We start from the raw sequence: 26,542 nt of genomic DNA, 5'->3' as shown, positions 1-26,542 counted from the left end.
TTTTTTAAAAATTATTTTCATTCCACTTTTTAGTGCATATAAACAAACTGTAAAAGCTATTTAGAATACAATTTATGTACTTTCTGTTACTTTCTCCATATTGATTAGAAAGAAAGTGTTTTCACAATAACATTTGAAGATTTGTATCTAGTTGCTTCATTTTCACCCTTATACTTAGTTAAAACACTGCCATTAATATTGCTTTCACATATCTATGTCCTTCAGTATTCAAGTTTCTAAAAATCTATGGAAAAAGAGCAAGTACTACAGAATAGGATGATTTGTTTGAAAAGTGCCTATTGTCCCTGACTTACCTGCAGAAGTTTGTGTTTTCACTTACCTAGTTGTTGTTTAGTTTGTAATAATCGCTAGTTTAAAGTAGCTTTTATTAGATGTTAAACAAGTGTTGCGTGGACATATTATACACCAGAAAATATTCAAGAACTGCTACTTAAGCAACTGATGGCTTAATTGAGAGTGTGAAATTTATCAGGACAAATAGACAGTATGTACTACAAGATACACCTGCAATACCATGCTTACAATATCAGACTAAAAAGATTTTAAAACTCTGCCATCTCTACAGTGATCCATGATACTGTTTTCTTGAAAAATGTGATGATATTTAAAGATGGACCAGAAGTATTCCTGTCCTTTTGTGCAGTAAATGCCAACTTAATGTTTCAGCAATAGCCTTGTTTGCATATGGATTTTACAAAAATCCATTGAAGATTATTTGAAAACCAGCTCATTAGAATGACAGATTGCTTACCAAATTTTGTTTTCTTGTCAACTAATATTGGTTACATTCAAATAAGCAAGGTTGTACTTTCTAAAAACATAATCTCATTCTGCAGCTGAGTGCCTTGCCTATATCTGCAAATCAGATTCCTAATTTCTAGATCTAGTTGGAAGATTAGGCTGTGAATGTTTCTAAAATTTCTCCTTTTCATACAGCTTCCACATTTTCAGGACCTCTGTTCTACTGTATACATTGTTTGAGTACCAACACTGCAGATTATTAAGTGGGGGTGAGGGAAAGGCTTTAAACAAAAGCAATTGTCAGCTTTCTGTCATGGTGTGTTGTCAGATGTTTGACAAGCTGTCTCTTGGCCACAGGCCATTTGGTTGTAATGGAGCTGACTACTCTTCTGAGGAACCAGCAAAACATGTGTCCGCACGAAGCAATAGTTCAGTGTCATTTGGTCACATCAATAAAGCAAAGGTTCGGGGTGTAGTAATCCCAGTTCTAAAATAATCTTGTTGGTTGATTAAGATTCTTAAACTTTCTATGCCAATTTGTCATCCCACAAAACAAGAAACTATTATTTACTGATTTGATTTGAGTGTTGGAAAAAATGATTAGTCAGTGTTTACAAAAAGTTATAACAATTATTTATGAGTATAATTAAAGAAGAATCATATAATAAAGAGTATATGTATGGTAAAAAGGTGAAGTAAAAATGTAAAAAAAAATGAAGTGGTGTAGTGAAATGAATCTTATTCAGGCCAAGATAAGAACTGAGAATTGGAGTGCACATTATGTGTACATTCTGCCATGCAAAAGAAGGGAAGAAAGATGCTGCATTTGAAGGAGAGAGAAGCTGAAGAACTTGGAGAGGGAAAACTTATGCTTCCTCCTTTAAGCAACGAAGGAGGAGAAGTAAATTGTTTTTTTAAAGCTATTTAAAAATATAGTTTATGGCTTTCTGAAATTTGCGTTCCATCCATTAGTAACACATAATCTTTAACCAAAGCTCCTTGCAAATGAGTATGTGGGAGTTGCATTGACTTGGAAAATGCATGCTAAGATCATAAATAAAATAAGATAAGAATAATATTTTAATATTCAGATGCTTTGACTAGCTTCTTGGTGACCTTTCTTGCACTACTACTTAGTACTTAACCATGGTAGAAATTATTTCAGGTAGTCAGCAGGGTATTTAGGTCCTGGTTTTTGTGTAGGTGGTATATTAATGCGTGTTCTGCTTAAATGGCAGATTTATTCCAAAACCTCTTGGGTGTTTTGTAATTTTATTCTTTAAATGTTTTTAAAGATTTTGAGTTAATTGCTCTGAATTATTTTCTCTGCAGAAGTTTCTGCTCTGAAATCTTCTCTTGCATCAGTATGCTGGGCTTGCTAATGTCCCTTGAAAGTAAAACTGATCCTAGTCTAACTGTACTTGCAGACCTTTATTCAGTGATATAGAATTTAGTTAATCAAGACTTACTTTTTTACTTTTTGACAACTTTTAAAAGATAATCTTGACTCTTGAGTGTTCTTTTGCTCTTGTGATAAAATTTTAATTCGTGTTTTCCATTTGCTGAATTATTTGGGAGTATTGGTAGTTTCCTTTGCTTTTAAATACAGCGACATATGAATTATAATGTCACTGTACTGTGACAGTGTCTGGTCTTTCTAAAACTCTGCAGTGGGGCGTGAGCAGGTGTACTACTTGTGTACTAGTAATCTGCTTACATGCTTAGTTTATACATTATTAATTAGACTTATAGGCAAGAAATTAAAAAATTGAATTAATAATGTGACTTTGATGTAAAGCAGAAGTTGCATATTTATATATGACAGGCAATTAGGAAAAAAACACTCTTAGTTTAGTTGAATGCATTTTTGCTTGCTTTCAGACCCAGCACAGCCTCATGAATAAATGTTTGACTCCAGGTTACTAGGTTTGTGTTTTGATTAGAAACAGAGGTGGAGTAAGTTTGTTAACTTATATGCAGTGGACACAGGAAAATGTCACAGGAAGGTGACCCAGTTTTGTGGCTTCAGCAGCTCCTGCTGCTGTTTCCTCCTGCAGATCAGGTGTCTGTCAGCAGCCCCTGTTAACACAGGCGTGGTCATCCAGCGCACAGCCAGCGTAGGAACCGTGCTTGAATGATCTGTGAGTCACATCCACCTTTTCTCTATTTCTGGCACATTTTTATAATGAGTTTCATTGATTAGGAAAGTCTTTGTGTGCTGAACTCACTGAAAAGTAGATCAGGGTTGTTTTGATCTTTGAAATATCATCATTGCAAGGAAGTAAGAATGTGTAGAGAATGCAGTTGGGCGGTTGGGTGGGTATCAGTGCTACTCAGTGCTGTGGAATCGCTGCACGTGTAAGGATGGTTCACATGAAGGGTGTAAACAGTCAAACTTCATGGTCTAAATTTTCTGAATTTCTTACTGTACACTTACAGTTCCTTTAACTATTAAAATGAAAATAAACAAAAACTTGTTTTTCTGCATTTGAAGTGTTCAGAAACAGGGAGAAGAATGGTAGGTGGAAACCTAGTCATGCTTGCAGCATATTATCTGCCTTAATGCTGCAGATTGCAACTGGCTCATAGTGACAAAGAAAACAAAAATGTTTTATTTGTATTTTGATGCATTTCTTTTTGTAGCTTTTTGAAGCAAGACACAATTGCACTGCTACGAAAAAAAGGCAGCATTTACATCTAAGTGTTTCTCTTACTAATAGAATATAACTTTTTAAAGACACGTGTGTTTCTGAGGCCCAAACTCTACAAAAACACTTTTTTTTTTTTGAAATTCCAGTAGTTCTAAACTGCTAGGCATTGTATAAATAATCATTCAAACATTTGTTGATGATTTGCCAAAACTTTGAAGTGAAGTAATTTTTCTCAGAGGTTAGAAAACCTTAATACAAAATTATAATTTAATGGAAAAATTTTCTTGTGATTATTATGTAGAAACTAATTTCTTTCTTTCTTTCTTTTTAAATTATTACTTTAGAAAAAAAGGATAAATTCTATTTATATAAGTGCTTCCAAACATCTGCAGTTCAAAGTACATAATTCACAGTGACACCAAAGGTTGGTTTGTGTTTTGACTGGATGACTTTGGTATTATTTTTGTCTGCAAAGGAAAGAGTGTATAGCATCCAAGTGGTGCAAGATGTTTGCCTCTCCAGAAATTGTGATGAATTTGGGACAAGGGGCAGACTGTTAAAAAAAAAATATTGCGGGGAGGGGGAAGAAGGGCAGTCAGAGTGAGAACATTTGCATTCCATTTGGCATATTTGAGCTCGGAGCCAGTCTGAAGTACAGATCATTATAAACAAAGTAAGGAAAGGTGAATAAAACAACCAACAAAGAGAAGAATCAGTTGAATTGTTTTTGTTTGTTTCACATGCTTATTTATTGTATTTAGGTTTCCACAGGTGAAGACTTAAAAGTATAACAGGCATAAAAGTAGCTTTGTTTCTTCATCTTTTTCATCTTTGGTGCCTGGAATAATTATTTGTACTTCAGTTGATCACTGCAATGAATATGTGTTAACTAATTTCAAAACATAGATGCACTTTATCACTTCAGGAAGTATTGTGCTGTGTAGTAGTAGGATCTCAGTACCCCATAAACTTATCTTTCAGTGGTATTGGTACATTTTCCATAAATGTATCGTGTGTCACTTACTTTGCTCATGAACATTTTACTTAAAATGCGTAAAGGAAAAAAAATGCATGTGGGAAAATAGTTCTGCCATTCAGGTGGACTCTGACTTTCCCAGAATTTGGAGAACATAAGCCATTTTCCCAAGTTATTCAGTAGGAACTAGGTTATTTTTATTTCACACTACTTCAGTAATTGAGAATTCCAGTTCAGCAAGGTCGTCATGCATAAAAGTCCACAGAATGTGGCAGAGTACTCTGTGTTTGAAATGAAGGCACTGATATGTAATCAAGTCCTTATGCACTGGCTGACCCAGATGAGTGACTTGGCACTCACTTTTGATTTTTGTGTGACTTGAATAAAATTATGTTACCTTAAGTTTAATGACAGAATTAAGCTATTTTTGGGAGATTGTGGTTATATTTTTTTAAACTAGGGAGGCCTCATGCGACTGACTAGGGTGATCAGATTGGACCAAAGATCCACCTGCATCACCAGCCTGACCTCACTCAGGTCAGCACAGGAACAAGCACGTTACAATATCTCCATCTAGGCACTGTGGCTCTTTTCAGTCAAGCTCCTCAAGTGTGCTCTTGTGTGTTTATGCCAGTGCTGATTTTCAAGTTTGTAAACACTGCAAGTTTTGATAAGGACTTTAGATGAACAAATATATTCTAATGAAATACTATATTTTCTACATCCTAATTGAATAAGACAATCAAATAATATTCAGAATTGAGGAAAGAACTTAGTGCAGAATTTTGCCTCATATTAGTACATTTGTTTCATTAGACTTTGACCCCCATACCTTTAATAACAGAGACAAATCAATTCCTTTCCTTTCTCCCTAGCATATAAATGGCATAATGTGTTGACTTTTTTTCCCTAGCATATTGCCATAAGTTCAGGAGAGGTTAGTTTGGATTCCTTTTAATGAAAGGCAATGAAAAATATTATATGCCATACAGTAATATTAAAAGCAAATATAGATGTAATGGGATTAAATAGCCACCAGGACTGCATTTGCAGTAAGGAAGTGTTATGGTTTTCTGTTATATTCCATTTTAGCTGTTGCTTCCTGAGCCAGGTAGTGTCACAGTACCCTTTCCTGGGTCAAATCTATGCTGAAATACAAAATGAGAAATTCATCTGACATTACCATCCTGGTTCAATGAGACAAGAGTGAGGGACCCTGGTGTAGCAAAATTTGAAATTTTTGAAAGTACATGAACAGACTGATTGACCTAAGATGTGCAGAGTTAAACAGGCTTTTGCATGAAACCTCTGGGGATGGGTGTCTTCATACAAACCACGCAGGGACCAAATAGGTTCTCTGAGCAACAGGAGGTCACTCTGCTCCATGTTAATGCTTTGCTGTATTCCATCTTTGTCCCTAGTGACATTATTTCTCCAATGGCTTGCAAGTTTTTCTTTACTTTTGTGCAATGTCTGAACCTTTTACTTTGAGAACATCTCACTGAAGGATCATGTTAAATAATGATCAAAAAATAACTCATCAATCTGTGTAGATGTAGCAGGCACTGTAACACTATGTTAATGTGTTACAGGTACAAGTTGAAGAAGAAAATGCTGAAAAGCTGAGAGCATGTTAAAGATGATTTGTTTATACAAGTGCTAAAGTTATGTTTGATATGTTAATGCAACCTCATTTTCTAGTAAAGGCCAAACACTATTAAGTGGTTATTTGCATTGATTTTTCTATCTTCTGAAATACTTGATTCAAGGTAAACCATCTTTACTCCTTTTGTATAACTGGAGCTGGGGCTGTCTTTTTACAGTCACTTTCTGGGTGGGCCTCATGGGCTTTACTCAGTGACATTCTCCTGGTCCATCTCTTGACCTCTCTATCAGTGTCCCTTTTAGCAGGTGCTCCTTTTTCAATTTGTCTGGATTTTCCCTTTGGTGTTCCAACACTCCCACCTGGGGAGTCATTGAAAGGGGTCAGTGCCCACTGCAGCTTGAACCGGTACCTCTCACAAACATCCTCATTTTGCTGAATCATGTTACCTGGTCTCATTAAAAAAGACTCAACAGTAGCCTAATAATTTATATTTTAAGATGGGAGGGAAGGATGTGTTTACTTGCTGTCTATCCTTGCTTTCCTGGCTGAGTCTTTTTGTTATCCTTTTGGTATGTTACGTGCTTTGCTTTTCATTTTGTGTCTTAGCTGCTTGTGATATATCCTATGCTGAGTACAGAGGTATTTGTTTCAAAAGACTGCGTGTATTTAGAAGAGTTGCTTGGTGGAAATACAGTTAAAGAGAAGACTGAGTCCCTGTTGCTGGGAATGGATGATGTTGTACTGACAGCTGTACAGGTGGGTTATGGTTGCTCAAGGAGCACTCAGAGTAGGTTTAATGAGGTTCATTGTCTGTCAAGTACATTATCACCTGATTCAGGCTAGCTGAGGTAGGAGATTTTTTTGGGGGAAATACCTTCAGAGAGGAGAACAGATGTGTGGGTTTGAAAGGAGAGAGGAAACCTTTGTCAGGATTGATTTTGGGGGTGGGTTGTTTTGTGCCTTCAGTTGTCTATATTGCCTCTCTGGCTACAGAACTGTGAATGCACACAGTAGACCACACAGTAAGTTAATTCGTAGTAAGTTGTTTGTGTGATACCTTTATAAAATTATATTACCAATTCTGAGGCTTTAATATATTTTATTTAGCAAGGTCATGAGTGTTCTGATCAAGACATTTTCTCATTGACATGTGTCCACACTGCTCTCATATTCCTTGATGTACTCAAAGTATCTGAGGTAGAGAAGCAGTTTTCTCAATTAACAGCCCCTGTTTCATGACATGTTGAACTCATGGGAATTTGCATTTAGGGGCACAATTAAACCTCAGATCCGATGTTTAGGTAACCTGTGTTGCACAAAATATATTGTCTGTTTGAAGTTTTCCCAAGTGTGAATTTTCACAAGTTTGAGATAACAGAATTTAGACATAGTATCTCAAATTAAACACTTCCTTTAACTTTCAGCTTTCTTAAAAGGATACATCCAACATTTCTTTTTTGTCAGTACCAAGTTGGATGATGTCTTCTCTTCAATGTGCTCCAAAAGGTATTTTTATATATGTTTTTAGAAGGAAATTCAGTTTCTTACTTGCAGCTGTTGGCATTTTAGAGGCCTGGAGTGAACCAATAAAAACACACATACTTTTAAAGAACATCTATTTTTACTGGACCTTGCTAACAACTAGTGACACAGAATTCAAAAATGTTGGCTTAAATGAATAGAAGGGCTGCATTGTTTTAAATTCTATTCATAAAACTTTTCTTTACAGCAAGGTTACACTAAAATTTCACATGCTTCTGCTCTTGTGAAAAGGAGTGCTTGCCTTTAGAATGCTCGTTTAATATTTTCAGAGTAGCTCAGGTATCAAAGATGTAAAGTATAAAATTTTATTAAGACATACACAGTGTTGCTGTTTAAGAATATTATTATAATGCTTTCACAAAGAGGGTAATGGAAAATTTTACTTTCTAGGCAGCCAAGAATAAATCTGAATATCTTCTGTAAATGCATTGTTTCCAACATAATAAAACACTCAGGTGCAAAGGTCAAATTAGATCACCATTTCTTTCAATGATGTCCCAAATCGAATTCAAGCAATATACTAGTTGAAAATGCCCTGGGTTTTTTGGTTTTTTGGTTTTTTTCAGATATCAACACTCTCAGTAGAAATTAAATGAAAGATAAATTACAAAATGTTCCCAAGTTTGATGTAAATGTAATCATATCAAGGTTGACTTGATAGGGAGGTTTATCCATTTTATGTTACCTGTGTTGCATCTTTACTGTGCTTTATTTGTTCTGTGTTTTGCAAGATCCTTGAGTCCCACTGCTGCTCTTTATTTCAGTGTCCTGTCTTCACAGGAGTGAAGTGGAGAGCAGAATTAAGATTGCACCCATGCTCTCAGTGGTACAATCTGTTCTTTACACCAAGATCTTTTCTCATGTATTCATGTAGCTAGGATTTGCTCTTAGCATATTTTCACATGCCTTTTGGAATCAAGAGAATAACATGATAATAAATTCAGGTCTTAAAGGTAAATTGAGATTTTAGTCTTTTAAATAATATTTATGTAAACTTGTGTTGTTGTCAAATTGTGGATTCCAAAATACTGTTTTGAAGAAGAATGTTGGCAAAGAAGAAAAGTGAGTGTCTTGGTGATCATACATGATGTAATGTATAGTGCCTGCAGTGGTAGATTGGTTTTTCTTTTTAAATGGTGTTTAGATCATATAAGCCAAGGAAAAATGTGTTGCTAGAGAAAAAAAAAACATAATCTATGTTTAGTTCTTTACAAGTTTTAGTAGCATCTTCATGTCTGCAAACAAATAGTTTTCATGCTGGACATGAAAAAAGAGTTACATCTGGGATTCTGTGATTTGTGATTTTGTGTGTGTGGGGGTGGAGGGGGTGTGTGATAAACACAGATATTAAATATCTCAAGTATGTGAAAATATTTACAATCAAATGTATCTTAATTTTTTTTTGTATTTCCCTATCTGTGGGAAAATGTTTTTTTTTCTTGCAATAAAAATGAAACTGTACATTAAGAAAGTTTACAACACACATTGAGAGAATGTACTAGGCCAGAAAAATTCACTGCCTTTAAAATAGGTAATCCTATTAGAAATAAGCTCAGATTTCTAACAGAAGTATTGAAATATAACAGATATGTGGATGGAATTTTTAGTAGTACTTTTGGGCTTCTACAAATGTTTAAAATTTATTCAAATAGAGGATTGGATCATCCTGGTTTATATACTATACTGGATACCTGATGAGCAGTATATTTTTAGGTGTTATTTTCTGTTTAAGAATTGTATGTCTTGGCATGTCTTTAAATTTCTGTCTCAAGATCCTGTAGCATTTGTTATTTTACTTAGACCTCATTTGTAGTTTTTTTTTCAGTTTTGAAGCTTTCTGTTTCACAGTTTTTCTTTTTTTAGAGTTTACATGAAGCAGGCTTCATTGCCCCATATACTGAAGTGCTCAGGAATAGGGTGCATATATATGATAGGAAGCTTGGTTCTGTGTTGTCCACAGACCACAAGAGACTGACGTCTCCAGGTCTTTTGAGACAGCAATGCTTACACGGGCACTATATCACAATTCTTATTCTTTTTATTTGCTAATGTTCTCAGAAAGTGCATATTAAAATATTTTTTATCAATTAATTGTCTTTTGTTCCTACAGTCTATTAGGTGAGGGCTTTGGTGATCATATCCAAACTACTGCCTTGTAATATGTTGTTGTAAAATGCTTCTCCTGGTGCTCTGCTTTTCCCTAGTTCTAACAGTTGTTCCCATATGTCTTATGTCTTCTTGGTACTTTGTCTGCTTTGTTTTCTTTTTTTTTTTTTTTTTTTTTTTTTTTTTTTTTTTTTTTTTTTTTTGTAGAACAGGGGTTTTTTTGTAAGGCAAAGAACTGTCTGCAGACAACTAATTGCTCTTTCAAACCACGGAACTGGACAGGACCTTTTATAGTTAACATAAGAAAGAGCAAAATATAATTTGATTTTAACTTGCAGATTTTTAATCATTAAAAAAATGCTCAGCAGTAAGTCTATATGTATAGGTACACAGTAGCAAGTGCTAATTTTTTCTTTTTTTGTCATTAAGTTAAATATTTAAAGAAAACAATCTTGGAGAATTAGAGTAACCTCTTAGTATGAAAAATACAAGTCTAAAAATTTCATCTATATTTTCTAATAAAAGGCTGGATCCTTGATTTGGGAGGAAGGTCTTTCATTTCCTTGCATTTCGAAAAGTAAGAATTCTTTCCTTTATATCTACTTACTTAATACATAAAAGCCAAAATCTCATATATCTCATATATTGAGCCAAAATCTCAAATCTCATAGTCATATATTGGCATTACTATGAGCAGAAATTCAACCCAACCTTCTGATAAATATCTTATGTGATACATAGCATTTTTGGCCTACTTTTGGACCAGGAAGAAACTGAATAATGATACACATTTTAAAAACGTAGCTTTAGTACTGTCTGGAACTGTAACTTGCTTTTGTCTGATGCTTTCACTACTGCAGAAATGGTGATGGGGTTATTTACCGTAAGTCTTTTGGCTTGTTGAAAAAGAATATGCCCACACTCCTCTACTTAATGGGATTCTTTCCTCGTTGCAGTGCAAACGGCTGGAGCAGGAGCTTCATCATCTGAAAGAGCAGAACCAGACTTCAGCAAACAACACGAGACATATGACTGCTGAAAACAATCAAGAACGTGCTCAGAAGGTAAATCTCCATTTCTTCTTGCAGGCAAATTAAGGTTGTAAGCCCCTGGTGCCAGCTTTCTGGGCTGCATATATCAGTTGTGTACATTTCGGCAGAAGTGAGCTATGGTGTTTGCCAACAACTGCTTCTTTAAACACAGATACAGCACCCTTCTGCTATGGTTTTATTTTATTTTGCGTTTGAAAGCAACAAGAGAAAAAAAAACATATCCTCCAAATTACTGGGCTGGTAATTAACACTAAATTCTTGAGATCTGTCCTTGCAATATTACATTGTATAAGGTGAAGAAAACTGGAATTATTTGCCTCGTGGTACCTTTGCAAAACTAATATTTTAAAGCATGGCTGTTTGATCTGCTCCCAGCAGTGTGTGCTATATTAATAACATTGTTGACCGATACTACTAGTGACCACATAGTTGATACTACTATTTGCAAAAGAGTAGCTACTTGGAATTGGGAGGAGGAATAATAAGTCTTGTCAATAAGAATAAAAATGAGCAGAGAGGCGGGAGAGGGTCAGAGAAAGGACAGTGTAAAGTGACAGGTTATTGCTGCTTTGCGAAAGGGAAATTGTAATGTCAGTGGAATTGATAGCTACATACCCTGCAATCTCACCGCTAGCCAGGATAAGAGACTATGCCAGGTAAGATGTGCAAGCATTGTGCACACCTCTTCAGCCACTTTATTCTGAAAAATCTCTTTTATCGGTAGTGGAGATACAATACAAATACAGAAGTTATTCTGTTTATACTGTGTTGTCATTTTGAAACTGTTTGATCTAGACAGTAAGATCCAAAGGTATCTCACTTACAGATAGATTTTCGTCTGCCTCCTTTTTTCTATTTTTTTTTTCTTTAATTTGGGAAACATCATTATACATACAACAACTTGACCAAAACTAGGTATAAGAATAAAAGTAAATCCTTGTGTAGTTTGACATTTCTCAATAAGAAAAACAATAAATATAATAATAATAAATTGAGAGAGGCTATGTGCTGCACAAATGCTGTATATTCCATGGATTTATAATTGCCTTCAAAATCTGTGGTGAATATGACAAAATCAGATATGTAATACTGAAAGCAGATGACTAGAAATGGAGATCATAAACATTCTGTTTATGACTGCTGTTTCTGACTGCAATAACAGCATTATTTTAAATCTCGTGTCACTAAAAGTTAGTGCTTGCCAAGCATGCTTCTTATTGAACATAGTATTGTTTTCCATTAATTGCACGCTGACTTGTTTTTTCTGTGTCATTGAAAATATTGTGCAGAGAGCCTTTATGCTAGAAAAAAGTTTTATTTAAGCTATGCTTTTTGCATTTAATATTGTCTGACATAACACTTACAGAATAATTATATTTTCAGAGCAAGAAGTGATTTGATAGTTCAGAGCGTTACTAGGATTTCATTCTAAGCCTGATATTGCTCTCCCAGCACCTAATCTTTAAAGAATTTCATTTCTGACTGTCACACGAATTTTTTTATTTTTCAAAGTTAAAGGTTAATTGATCATAGTCTCTTAGAGATGAGAGTCTGGGGAAGAAAAAAGATCGCTTTTCAATTTTTTTGAAATTGAACTTTTTTAATATTGTAGCTCCGTAGAGTTTGTCTCAGTTCATATTACTGTTACCTACAGTGAGGACAGGTCCTCTGGAATATTTTTTAAAAGGCCAGGTTGTATTCTTGACCTCGAAAACTTTTAAATGCCCCAATGAAATATTGCCAATGGTAGTTAGCTTTGATATACAGCAAATGAGCATGGATCCTGACCTCGTAAATGCAAAGCGTATCACCCACTTTAGTGTAACCACAGCCCGGAAAACTGATGTCCGGTAAGGATGGAAGTCATGTCAGTGACTCGCTTAGGAGTGGGTTTAGTCAGGGCTCTGGGGCTGGCTGCAGGTGGCTGGGGCACTCCTGCAGCTGCCAGCAGCACAGCTCCCACAGAAGGAAACAACCAGCCAGAGCCCTGTGATGGGTCACACTCCACCCCTGTGAAACCCTCGTGTTCTTGGCTGTCACCTCCTGCCTCTTGAATGCACTCAGTAGCTCTTGCAAGGCTGCACACAGAGCGCAGGTACAGACCCAAGCATCACGTCGTGTCCCCTCTCCACTGCAGAGTGCCTTCTGGACATTTGTCCATTTTCAGAAATATAGGACTTGTCATTTGTCTCTGTGGTACAGGGTAAATACCAACTCAGCTTTTATTGTCACCATAATCCAAAGAATTACTTTTATTTTAACCACCTCCACGTGCAAACTGGGGAACTGTGCTATGTATTATTAACCTGTCCAGCAGAAAGAATCCAGGTATTTCTTCTGAGTCTGTCCAGGACAGTTTGTATCAAGGAAGTTTTTTTAAAAAAACCTGTAATTTTCCCTATTTACTTACACTTAATTAACATTGAGTCAATCTGTTGATTCAGTTTGGCAAAAGATGTATCCTCTGAATGAGGAGTTCGATCTGCTTTAGATTTTCTTAAGGAGTAACAAAAGTGTAAACGTCAGTTTTGGTGCAGGGATATTTGCAATCTTAACTGGATAAAAATAAAGTAATCAGGATCAGCTAGATTAGGGATGGTGTGAAAGTTTGTGATAGAAGATGTGATTGTTACCTCTATGGAACATCTCACAGTAGAGAGTTGCTTGGAAGGAAAAAAGTGTAAGACTAGTCCACAAGAAACCAATTTCAGTCCACTGAGGTTAGGATCTATTAGGTAAAATAATCTGCAAGCTTTCAGATTTATTTTTCAATATATCAGCTCACAGCTATGCCTCCCTTCTTTGAGACAGTAGCCATCCATAGTCAGGAGTGAGCCACAGAGGCAGGGAGACACATTATGACTGTGGGAGATATGTGGTGGCAGTAATTTGGCTAGGTTCAGGATCTGGAAATCACAAGGATGATATAAGCACTCTTTTGCAGATTTTTGTTTTACACATTTAGATTCCATGTCACACCTGAAGATAATGTGACAAATAAAACATATGACACAGAAGGCATGCAATGCACATTGTAACATGCTATTTCATCTTACTGTGCCATATAACATCTGCACATCTTGGTAAGATAGCTCTTCTTAACTAACCTCTGTATACATAATAGTACTACGTGATTTAAAATTTCCATATTTAATGTATGTATTGCATAGAAAATTCCTTATAGTATTGTGGGCCATTTAGCCCCACAATGCCAAACTGGCACCCCTAATTTTTAGTAATATTCTTATTGGTCATATGGGATTGTATTAATTGACGGAAAAGGCCGATTTCAAATCTTCCCTCCAGGCAATGCCCACAGCTGCACAGAGGTCATGCAGAGAAGCATGTGGGCCCCTATTTCCATAGTTAAAGTAAAATAATCCTCTTCTTTGTGAAACCATTTTTTAAAATCTCTTATTATATTTCACATTGAATTATAGCTAAATCTTTTAGGGATAATTGCTTCCTAAGGGTCTATACATTTGCGCTCTTAGTACATTTTCATAAAATAAGATCTGAGAGTGCTTTGCAGTTCTAATGTGTCAAGGTCTATATGTGAGATTATTCATTTTTTCCTTGGCCTTCATAATTAACATTTGGTCTCTACTGATTCTGATAAATGTATTCCCATAATACACAGAAACAACTGATTCAATTAAACATAGAAAAGTGGAAGAATTGCTGCTTTTTCATTATTTTTCAAATATTCAATAATTTTACTGTTGTTAGCTTTGTAGTGTGTAATTTTCAAATTCAGAGTTTTCACTAATACATTTTTTCTAAAGAAAAATAACAATTTTGCCAGTGCACATGTCCTCTTTACTGAGTTGAAGAAGAATAGGAAGTAATTCTTGTGAAACCAATAATTTAATGTGAAATTTATGAAGTGAAAAATATTTAACTGGATTTGACTGAAATAGAGAGAGGAAGTTGTTTTTTTCCACAGGCTTTCTCTATTTTGTAATTTCTAATTAGGTAGAATATTCTGTTCAAAGCAGCTATTAATCTACTTTAAAGATCAGAAAGACATACTAGTTTTATTTTCAAGGCAATCTTTTGAAAATAAGCAGGCTATTTCATAGTGATCTACAAATCAGGTGACCTTTACTGACTAATTGAGGTTACTCCATCCAATTATGGTGTCATTAGAACTTGTAAGGGTTATTAATCTCTTCAGAGCTGTTGAGATGTTTGTTATATCTTTTATTATGATTGGCTTTTTTTGATAATGTCTGCCTTTCTTTTTAGTTGTGCTTTTTGTAGAATTTATCCTACATACTTTCATAGTTTTATTAAGAATATAATAGAGTTAGAGGCAAGAAAGTGACCTGGAGGAGCCATCAGAAGTTTGTCTACAGTAGTGTCATAAAGCAGCTGTGCCTGATGTCATCTGCTTTCTGCTGCCATGTAAGAATCAGGCTAAGGGCAGGAAATCTCAATGCGTAACAGTTTGGTAGTTGTTCCAGTGATGATGCCTGTGAAGAAACCACTTTAGAATACTTAATTTAAGTATTCCTTGATGCCTTTTATAAATTTTATTAAGTTCTTTTTGATTCCCAGAATTTCCTGGATTCTTAAAGTAGAAACCATTTTTTCCATACCTACTTGGCATCATCAACCACAGAAACAAGTTCAGCTGACTGGTCAACCTGTCATCCATGAAGGGCATCATCAGAAGAGATTCTGATGTTATAAGAGCTTAAAAAATTTTCAAAAGTTTTAACATGAAGTGTAAAATGTTTGCAGCTATTGAAAAGCACATGCTATTCATGTTATTGAGGCAAACAATATTAACTATGGAAAAAAAGTCCTTCTTTCAGATGATGTGGCCTTTATTTGCAAAAACTAAGTAATTCTAACTGGTTTTAGGTTTGGTGCTTCAGAGCTGAAGTTTCATAAGATTAACAAGTTTAGAGCTGGTTTATGGATATAAAGCCCCTGATTTCAGCAGAGACACATGCTTTTGAAACATAATCCAGGGAAACTTGTCTGAATCAGGGGTGTGAAACCGAGAGATTTCAATCTCTTGTATTCAAATTCCAGTGTAGCATATAATTTTTACATTTTAATAGTTATTAATTTCATCCTTTCATAATAATTTTACATGGGGCAGCAGAGATGACATTAATTCATTGGACAGATGGAATGTGAGTTTGGAATGTGTCAAGGCTCGGCCACATCCAGAGCACCTCTCTGCCACTTTCAGCTATTGCGACTTTTGCGCTGTAGTTACTGCAGTGCCGTGCAGTGACTGATGGAAAACAGCTGCTGCTTTGCCTGTATGTTGTAGCTAACAGATGAATGGCTGTGTTGTCCACTGGTGAGATGGGTGTTACACCTTTCTTCAACTCCTAGCTACAAAGTAACTAGACACTGCAAAGAGTTTAAAACTTGATATTGATTCAGTTGTCGGTATGGTGTTATTGTTTGCTACAGATTGCTTTTTATTTAGAGTGGTTGTTTTTCAGTTTGGTTTCTTTTTTCAATTAGGCACCTCAGAAATATTCATATGTTGGGCAATCCCCCTTTTCTCACACATTTTGTTATAAATTCCTCTGGCCAATGTTCATTGTTCCTTCTGTATCTAACAAAATAGCAGCCTGTGAAAGCTCAGCTCAAGAGCTCACTCTGTGGAGTTAACCCAAAAGCAATCATGCTTTTATCCTGGATGTCATGTGCTGCTATCTAGAAAAAAGGACTGATGTCACATTTGCAAATTATTTTATAGGTGTGTTTGAAGATAGAATGCCAGCTTCATGTTGGAAATGGAAGGGGTGAAGTAGATAGCAGATCTGTCTCTCAATAAGAGGAGATATACTGTGCCCTTGGATTTACTTATGGTCCGTATCTGTTTTTCTGAAACTAAAGGAACATTTCAGGACCAGTGGGAATAGTTAACAGGCTTCTAGGAGGTTATCTCCAGCAAATAATATGTTGTTACAGCTAATCCTGAAAGGTTCTTCACACTATTCTTCCCATAACTTACATGGGGATAAAATACTACCGGATTTGTCAAAGTAAGCAGCAATTTCTAACTTTCTGCAAGAGCTGTTTCGGTAGTTTGGTTTCTTCTCCTAATAATGATTCCTCTTACTCAGCTTTCAGTATAGTTGTTCAGGTTGTAGAAAGTCATAATGAATTCCTTTCTCTCATCTGTACCTACCCTAACACAGGATGTGCCCTCATTTAAATGCCTGGGCAATGTGAGAGAAAATTTTGCTACCCTGGCAATAAAACTTGTTATAAAGCACATGAGATCACTATGAGTGGATGCTTAATGACGTTTTAATGCTTAAATTGCTTTCAATTGCATAGCGGAGGTGAAAATAAAAGACTAGTGGAACTTGGAGCATGCTGCTGACAACCTGGACATGAATAAAAATGCACAAACATTTTTCTTCTGTTGCTGCCTTCTAGACACTTTATCAGACAGGGTAGACACAGTTGAAATCTTAATTGCACTGAAGAGAGCCTTTGCTTTTGCTGCACCCAGATGCACTTAATCACAAGGTCTTAAAGTATGTCCCTGAGGTTAGACACAAGTCTGTTCTACTCTTCTCCATGCTAGAATGATTAGTCACTTTATGACTTGGTGTTATTAAATAACACTGTACACCTCAGAGGATATCAGTGTGAGCTGTTGCATTGTGCCATAAATGAATGCTAAAATGAGGCCACAGAAACTCCTGCAGAAGTCATCCTGTCCATGTTCCGCTTCCATAATAATTTTCTGTGTTCATTTCTCTTTAAGTTAGTGTCTCCAAAAGCTATAGCTACAGACTCTGACAGCCCACCAAGTTAACTGTATTTCTGGAGAGGGATAAAACAACTCATATAATCCTACAGCGACCAACGTTCCCCCTCAAGCCCAGTGGAAAAAATGTGAACACTTGTTGACTGGTCTTTAAAGCAGTCATTTGAAGTTTCCTTGGACCCAATTGTTCTTTTGAGCCAAATTTCATCATTCAGGGCTGGAGATCCTCAAGGGATGCCTCAAAGGGTTTCTCCCTCATCCGCTGTCATATATTTTAGGAGTGCAAGTTTGCTTATGTGTATCCCTTATAGGCAGGAAGTGATCAATTTAGTGTATGCATTTGACCATGATCAGAAATCTGATCTACCAGTATCACAATCAGTGACCAGTTTTATTAATTGGTTTTTTTAGCCATCAAGCCTAGCTGGTAGGCTTTATTTAGTTATGTAGGTTTTGACAGAAAGTTGTTCACAAATGCAGTAACATTCTTAGTCTCCTCACATCTGGTAGCTAATTTTTTAGCACTGATAGACATTTGTATTCATTGATCAAAAATATCTTGTGTAGGAAGCTTAAAGTTAGAATAATAGCTTAAATGTGACGTAAGCAAATAATACAATATTTTCCCCTGATGGAAAACATGAGAATAAAATTATGAGATGTTTGCCCTTCACTAGGAGTGAAGTTTCCCAGAAACACAGGCTTCCAGAGTTCGATAAATCTGGTTTATATGAAATATCTACCTGGGAGTTGAAAAGAAGTTATGTTTGGTAACATTAGTACTTGCATGATTTTCAGCTTTTCAGAAGAGCAGATTTTCAGATTTTCAGCATCATTTTCTGATGACATTAAGTGGTTGTGTGGATAGATGGCAGGGACATTTGTACAGGTCTTGGTTCACTAAATCATTGCTTCAGGCCAAAATTTTGAAAGCATTCAAACCTTGGGTTGTTTTCAAATAGAAGGAAACAAATAGACATACCCAAGTTCATGTCTTCACTTCCTTGGTTACACTGGCTGTGCCACCTTCCTGTAGCTTTAAAGCTCTCCTTTTACTGACCGCACCATCTGACATGTCAGCCCGGTGTGTACAGTGTTCTCTGCACAGCAGCTACTCAGGATTTCTTGGACTCTGTTCAAATAAAAGAAGACTGATCACTGGTGTTTCTTATGTACTGTGATCTCAAGTCTTTCAGAATTGTTTCAAAGCAAAGTAATATATAGAACAATATATGAACAATAGTTGTCCATCCTAAGAGTTGAATTTGTATAATTAATAATGCTTGTCTAGGGCACTGTACCTCTTTAGCATGCTTCATATTGCTGTAAACAGCTGCCCAAGAATGGCACTGAATGCATCTTGGTGGAATGAACAAGCAATGTCTTGGCTCAAAGGGGTTGTTCACCTTGCCCAAAGAGTGTAAGTCTTTCTTCTCTCCTGTTAATAGATGCTGAACATCTCTTAACCGCAGCAGGTATGTTTACTGAACTTTGATTCGGTTCTAAGCATTAAGGAATTCATCACTCATTCACACTTGGTGTTTGATGCCAGCTTTCTTGTGTTCCACTAACAAAAACAGGTCTCTTGCTTTTTATTTGACAGCCTTCAAATCTCTCTTGGCACCAGATTACTCCTGACAATCTCAAACATCAACTGTTTGTACATAACATATACAGCCCTCTTTCTCATTGTTGATGATGTGGTCATTCAAACCTTTTGATCGAGTCTTCTATTTTTTGGCTTCCATATCACAGGTGGAAGTTGTTTTCCCATAAGGTCAGTCAGTGGCACTGCTTCTGATTACCAGAAGTAATTAATGCAGCAGGTTCTTGGAATGCAATATTGTGGTGTCAGGTCACCAAATCTCAATCATTCTCACAGTCATTTAGGCTGCTTTCACTTCGTCATTTCTGGTATGCAAAGAATCATCTCTTTCATGGTAACAGGTTTCTATGACCATGTCTACAAAAACCTCTCATCCATGTTTTTTATTTAACCATTCTGTAATTGTGCATGTTAACTTAGCACTACTTAGCACTACTTAGAAATACTTAGCACTTTCACACATCCATTTTTCCTTATAGCAGAACAGGTCCCACGTTGTATGATTGATACATTTGACTTTCTTGTAGCTTTTTCCTTACTGAGTTACACTGCCACATGGTCTTACAGTTTGAAGGGTGCTACATTTCAATGTTCTGCAGCATTTTTAGAGTTTTGTCTAAACTCTGTTGAAGGACTTCAAAACTGGAACAGTTTATGGGCCTGGGTCAGATCTCAGATATACATATTCTAGAAATATATATTCTAAATATATATATATATAAAGAGTAGATATATAAAGAGATGTTCTGAAGTTATTGAAGATGAAACAGACTATACCGGCATCCCGTAGCCAATTATGAAGCTGCCTCCTATTTGCTCTTTTACTCCTTATCTCCATAGAGGTGTTAGCCATGCCTTAAACCTGTGATAAAAGAATGGTGTGTTCTAAAATACACTGAAATTCATCAGTATCTTGTAAATTAGAATCACAGAGTCTGATACATAAGTAAAACATACTGTAGAAACCACAGTCATGTTAGGAAAGCTGCTTACACGTGTTCAAAAATGTGTAGATGTGGTCCTTAGAGTCATGGTTTAGTGATGGACTTAGCAGTGCTGAGTTAATTGTTGCACTTGGCCATAGATACCTCTTCCAAACTTTACAATTCTATGATGGTTCTCTGATTACAGGGAAAGGTGAGTTCTGATAAAATCAGAAACTCTAACTATAGTTAAAATCTTTGTCACCATCTCCAATGGTATCATTTGTCACCCCAATCCTGGGTTCATTTTTCCCTTCGTTCTGCCCAATAGAATGTCAACAGTAGTGCCACTATGAACCTTTCTAAGTTCTGAGGAGGTGTCATATTGCTGCACTTCAAACAGTTATAAAAAATTCTTTTACTTCCCTACTAGTATGGGCCTTCATTTCAGGATTACATGGCTCAGGAATTAAGGCCATATGTTCATCTAATTCTAAAGCAATCATGAAGCCTAATGTATCAGACTTACTATAAGAAAAGTAGGATTCCTTCCTTCATTTACCACTTTCAGATACTATAAAACACATTTCCTAACTAAATTCAGAGATCCTGAATCTGAACTTACTTTTTACATAAAAAGGTAACTGCTTTCTGCTATGTTTAAAGGTGGCCTTAGTATCACTTTCTGTTAACATTATGCCTAATCTGCACTGGCACAGTTTTCAAAATATCTATCAGCATTGTACCACAATAAAATTTTAAAAGTGCCAAAATATTTAGCCATTATTGAAGGTATTAAATGATATTAAATGTCTTAAATTATGCTGGAGATATCAAATTTCATTAATGAAGAGAAGAAGTATCATGGTTATGTATTATATTTTATTTCATCAATGTTTTTCTTTCTCCATATGAGTTCTGTCATCCATGCATGCAGAAAGAAGTGTGGTAAATCTTAATTTTCAATCTATTTTTCAGTGTCATACCATACACTCTTCATTTTTTATGCTGCACAGGAAAATGATCCTGTTTTGTTTGAACAGCAACTGTAAACAAAATCTTGAGCCTGGATGCATGATGACATGCGAGTTATTTGTCCTTCAATAAAACATATAAAAGGTAGTAACCTAAGCTCTTGTGCAAAAGACAAGCTACAGGGTCATTAAATACCAAAGGTCTTGCTCTGACCCATCCATGACCTCCTTATCTGAAACACCTCTCAGAACTGATAGAATCTACTTTAGATCTTGGGTACAGGAAACCAAGAATAGGATAAAGGATCAATATAAATGTTTTAGAATTTTTGGTATTTACTAAAAAGGAATATTTGGCCTTTGTACGTTTAAGTGTATCCAAATATCTGTTCAGAATTGGAGGACCTTTTCGTAGCATTTTGTATATAAGAAATCATATGAAGTGTGTTTCAGAGTAGAAGGAGGACAGATGCTGAAGGAAGACACTGAAACATTAGGTCTTGGTATGGCTTTAAAGCTGCAGACTGGCCTTGATTCAGAAGCCTCAAGGTCTAACATGTTTGCTGTTATTTATAATTTTACTGCAATGTGGATGTCTCCCATGTTCCCAGGCGAGGAACTTCAGATTTTAAAGTGAGATGAATTCAAAAGTGTTTATGTCTGAAAAGTGCAGCCTGTTGCTTAGCCATCACTTACTCAGAGGAGTTAGGAATCATTTTGCCTATCATGTTTAACTCCCATCTACTAATTTGGTCTGGTGCGAAGGCACATTTTTGATGTTAGTGTACTTGTGCTCCTAGATCACTGAGAGGCTTTTGAAAATCCCTTTTGCCCATGAATAAGAGGAAAGTTCTGATTTGACTTCCATGCATGTGGCCACACAGGTGTAATGGAAAAGTGAACTTTGCTGTTCACACATTCAGGTTGCCAAGAGGAAGAGATGTACTCCTCCAGTGCAGCAGGCGTGCAAGTTCTACCGAGAAAAATGCAGCTCATCAGGAAAATGCTTGAGGACCAGAAGTAAAGGATGGATGAGGATTTATTTTGAACTTTGTTTTCCTTCTATGAAAGTGGGCTTAATGAAGTAAAATCTTTCTCATCTGTCTTCCAGTAGATCTCCACAGCTTTCCTCATGAGATTTTGGAGTGGTATCTGGACTTGGGCTTTTCTCTAGGAGTCAGCTTTAGCAGAGTGAGCTGTATGTTAGGGGTCAAGTAGTAAATTTGATAATTTGCTAATTCTGAGTTTCCAGACCTTAACCTTAAAAAGTCCTGTGCAGACACCCTGGTGTACTACCTGTTCAGGATTAACACAAGCACAGATAGAACTGGACATAGGATTTGACATGTTTTTTTATTACTTGAAGTCTTGCAATGTGTAAAGTTCATATCAGCAGAAGTATACCAATGTATTAGGATTTCAACTCAGCATATATTAGGTTTATCTTAATATTTAGAAACACTGCATGACTAGCTCTGTCATGTAGCTGAATCAAAGTTGTTCATTACCATTGCAGAAAAAAGGAATTGTTCACTGAAAAAGCTCAAAGAAGATCTGATTTCTCCTTCAAAATTAAAGTGTTTGCAATTAAAACTTTGATTTTTTATGCCTCCAAAATTTAGTCATCTGTGTTGTTACTTCCAAAATTCAGCCTCTCTTAATGGTAAGGTAAATATATCTTACAAAGAGGGGTAAAATGAGAAAAGACCTGTCTTTAAACTTTGGATAGGAAGCTGAAGTGACCAATGCAATTGTGTAATAGGAAGTGTGTATCACATTGCTTGAACGTGGTATTAATGTGTATTAGCGATTGTATTAAGCTGCTGAACAGCCAAATTTGCAATTTAAAATTAAACACAAAGACCAAAATGTCATTTTTAGTTAGATTCAATATGTAAAGAAATCTTCAGAGGCTTAATTTTCTGAACCATGTTGATTGATACTGGATTTTCATCTCCAGAATTGATTCTCGACTGAAGAACAGATGCCATCTTTCACAGTTTTACTAGATGTAGTTAGATTCCATACAGTTTCACAAATTCCCCATTTCCTTGTGGATCGCAGTCAAGATGATTATTTCAATGCTAATTTGTTTATTAAATAAATATCTGCTGTACTGGAGGGGTTATTAAGCTGGTCGTCATGGTATGACTAGCACGTAGAGTTCATTGTTTACAAATACCTTGACCACACATTCTGAAAATTGGGAGGTATTGTTTTTAAAAAATAAATAACATTTCAACTATTTTTTTCATATTAGAAGTAGCATTTGGACCTGGTTTCCAAACACTGAAGCTGATCTTGTATATATCTGAATATAGGCCAGATTCCGTGCACACACACATGTCACAGTGACTGCTGGAGTGCAGTTCTGCTGACAGTAATACTTATTGTTATAGCATATAAATTTTTGAGAAAAAAAATGAGGGCTTTCTTGCTTCTTTCCCAAGCTTGAAGCTTGTGAATTCCATGTGTACTTAATGGGACTATGTCCCAAATCTCTGAAGCCTTAGGCTGTTATACACTCATATGGACTAGTAAGAAATAGAGATCAGAGGAAATTCTGTTAAAATTTGTTTCCGTAAACTAGCTGTCTTACATGATACAACAAGATCTGGTGAGAGTACCTTGATGCTTTGCTAGTTCTTTCCCAAGAGCTGAGGCCAGGAGACATTTTAACAGGAAAAAATCCTTGATGTAAACATTAAAAGAATCTATTATCCTTTGTCAGGATAAAAGATAAACATATCCCTTCAAAACCTTTCCCTACAAAAGCTCATTAAGATCATTTCTACCTTAACTATGTTTCTTAATGAATTCTTTGGATCTATAATCCTTCACCCCATCTTCTGAAAAGATGAAACTATTTAGCACAGGTTTCTAGTTTTAAAATGGAACTCTGTTTGCTCCACTTTTCAGTGGTGCTTACTCTCAGTAAATTATTTGAATACATGACTTGTTGTCAGCTAGATGCATTTCAAAGACCTGAAGATTTCAAACCTTTTCCTTGCACAAAGTCTGGAGGAGAGACTTAATATACCAAGCATCTGTTTTTAATTCTTTTTTTTTAAGATTTTAACCATTTAAGAGTATAACATAAAATTAACTTGTTTTAGTGGGTTATCTGTTCCTGTTTTTTACAATTGAGCAGCAAGTGTTGGAGGACAGTGGCTGAATGACTGGGAAGCAAGTGACCGAAACCTGGGAAATGCTGTTGATAACTCCTTCCCTTTGGAATTGCTATGTAACAGTAACAACAAAAACACTTGTTTTCCAAACTAGATAAAATAAAATCTGTTTATCTAGCCTGTTAAATCTGGGTGCCAGCTTTCAAGCAGATGACGTTTTAAGCTCTGTAGATGCTAAATCCTGAAACATTTGGTCTATAAACAAAAAGCTGACATCAAATACAGCATCACTGCTACACATAGTAATGGTGTATGTATGTTGCATTCACACAAAATAGGGAGATGATTGCTTTTTTGTATGTTGCTTAGGGTTTTTTTCTTATGTTAGAGTATTAAAACAGATATTAAATTTTATCATTAATGCAGTGCGTGGTCTCTCTTCAAATCCCCTTAATTACAGATTGACTCCAAGGATTACACAGCATGGATTTTAATTTTAACTGAAACAAAAAGAAAAGCTGCTTAAAAATTATTCTTGCTTAGTGACTTGTTGGACCACAAAACAATTTTACCATCTTTTGACAAGTGTTGTCAAATTTTAAATATTAAAGCTGAGTTCACCTTCAAACTCCAGTTTTATCATGTCTACTTCCCAAATAAAATGTTTTATTAACTTTGTCTTCACAAAGGAATGTCTGCTTCTCATATTTTTGTTTTTTCAGTTATTTTTTAGGAGAAAAAGACTCACAGTCTTGCTGAGATATGTTTATGTTTGAAGAAAGTGACATCAGACATCATTCTTCTTTTCTTTGGTAATTAGAGAAAAATTACCAGGCAGAGTTGATGTAGCAGCAACAAATTTATTTCACACTGTTATACTGTTTCATTTCTGACCCCTATCTTTAGAACTTAAAGCTCTGAAAGCTTCATTCTGTCCTGAAGCATAGAATAGCAGGTCTGAGTCCAGAAACAACATTTTTACAAATTGGGGCCTAATCCAGTAAGTCTCACGCAGGAAGGTACCTATTATTCCTCTGAGTAAAATCAGATCATCAGGAATCAGTTTTTTATCAGTTTCTCATGAGGTTTCTTTCCCCCATTTCTTAAAGGACAAAATCAGCTCCCCAGTTTGTTTAATTAAGTAGAACTCACTTGTCACAGTTACAGCTTACTAGTATTTTTTGTAGTTTTATAGTATATTTCCTCCTGGTTCTTTAAGACACACACACAAAAAGAAGTTGCTCTCCAGAGCTGCATCAAATAACTGCCCAAAGCTAAGTGTACACAACTTCTTGTGAAGTATACATAGATGAAGATACTGTCCTGTCTCAAAATGGGGATACAAGTTTCTTGTTTTAAAAACCAGCTTGTTTTGTGACTGAGTAATAACTCTGAATACAAAAGACCGGAGGAATGAGAAATTAGCTTTTGGCCAGGGGGTCACCGTAGTGTTGAGGGATAAATCTGTCATTGTTGTTTAATGGTAGTTAGTTAGTGGTTTGATAAAGTTTCCCCAACTCAGTTCGTTTGTTTAAAACATATTTCTGAGACTTCACAGATCTGCAGGTAAACAATACCATTATTGCTGCATCTTTATACGGGGTGAAATTTTTGCACTTAAAAAGGGTTATTTCAACAAGCTTTTTTCTCCCTTTTTAGCTGTCTCTGTATTGTTGCTATGAGAATGTTCAATGGTTTTCTCCATTATTGTACTAGTGCACTTTTTTTTAATGGATCACATTAAACTATGTTGCTTTGCCAAGCATAAATCCCTCCTGTTTTAGGAGGAACGTATTTCTAAAGCAAGCCAATGAACAAGATAATTTATACACAACATTGTTTGGTTTAATTTGTCTATTATGTATAATAGTCTCAATAGTATATGATTTTCATGTCATGTGTGCTTAATGCAGATGCCAGAAATAGCAACAAATGAAGCGAAATAGTGTAGTTTAATAATTGTGTTTGTGTGTGTGATTTCTTCTAAGTATTTGTTAGATAATGCACAGTGCTGTGAGTGGTGCTGGCAGCTGGCAGAAGTTTGATGCTTTATATTTGCTATGGTTGAGTTTTCTTGGCCAAGCTTTAAATGTATTATTGCTTAGATTTATTTAAAAAGTACACAAAGTAGTTCATAATGTTGCTAAAAAATTAAATAAAATGGCTTAAAGGAAATAATGATAACTGATTTTTAGTACAAAGTTCAATTTTGCATGTCACCTTTTGAGGCCTGTTTAATAAGATTGTGAACTCTTTTGAATGCCTGGTGAAGTTAAGAGGGGATGAGGCAAGCTGTTCAGACAGAGCCTTTAATAAATAACACCATCTCTTTACCACAGTGGACAAAATCTGGAAAAAAAGAAAAATCTCACTAGTGTCCTAACGTAAATAAATGTATGCGTGAGCGCTGTCTGTCTTATGAAGTCGTTTGTGTTTGTTTAAGTTGGAGCGCAGAACACACA

The 26,542-nt window shown here is 35.7% G+C and overlaps 1 protein-coding gene across 6 annotated transcripts in view; it reads left to right on the top strand.

The window, feature by feature from the left end:
- MIPOL1 (mirror-image polydactyly 1) overlaps positions 1–26,542 on the top strand; it is a 192,184-nt gene that overhangs the window by 88,762 nt on the left and 76,880 nt on the right. For all 6 annotated transcript variants that reach the window (XM_068192885.1, XM_068192884.1, XM_068192883.1 and 3 more), the window contains one exon: positions 10,600–10,707. In XM_068192885.1, the coding sequence (XP_068048986.1) occupies positions 10,600–10,707 (108 nt within the window). The remainder of the gene's footprint in view (positions 1–10,599; positions 10,708–26,542) is intronic.

The sequence above is a fragment of the Anomalospiza imberbis genome, chromosome 6 (genome assembly GCF_031753505.1).
Source record: "Anomalospiza imberbis isolate Cuckoo-Finch-1a 21T00152 chromosome 6, ASM3175350v1, whole genome shotgun sequence".
Lineage (NCBI taxonomy): Eukaryota > Metazoa > Chordata > Aves > Passeriformes > Viduidae > Anomalospiza > Anomalospiza imberbis.
Note: the sequence above shows the minus strand (reverse complement) of the source record. Positions and strands in the feature narration are given on the sequence as shown.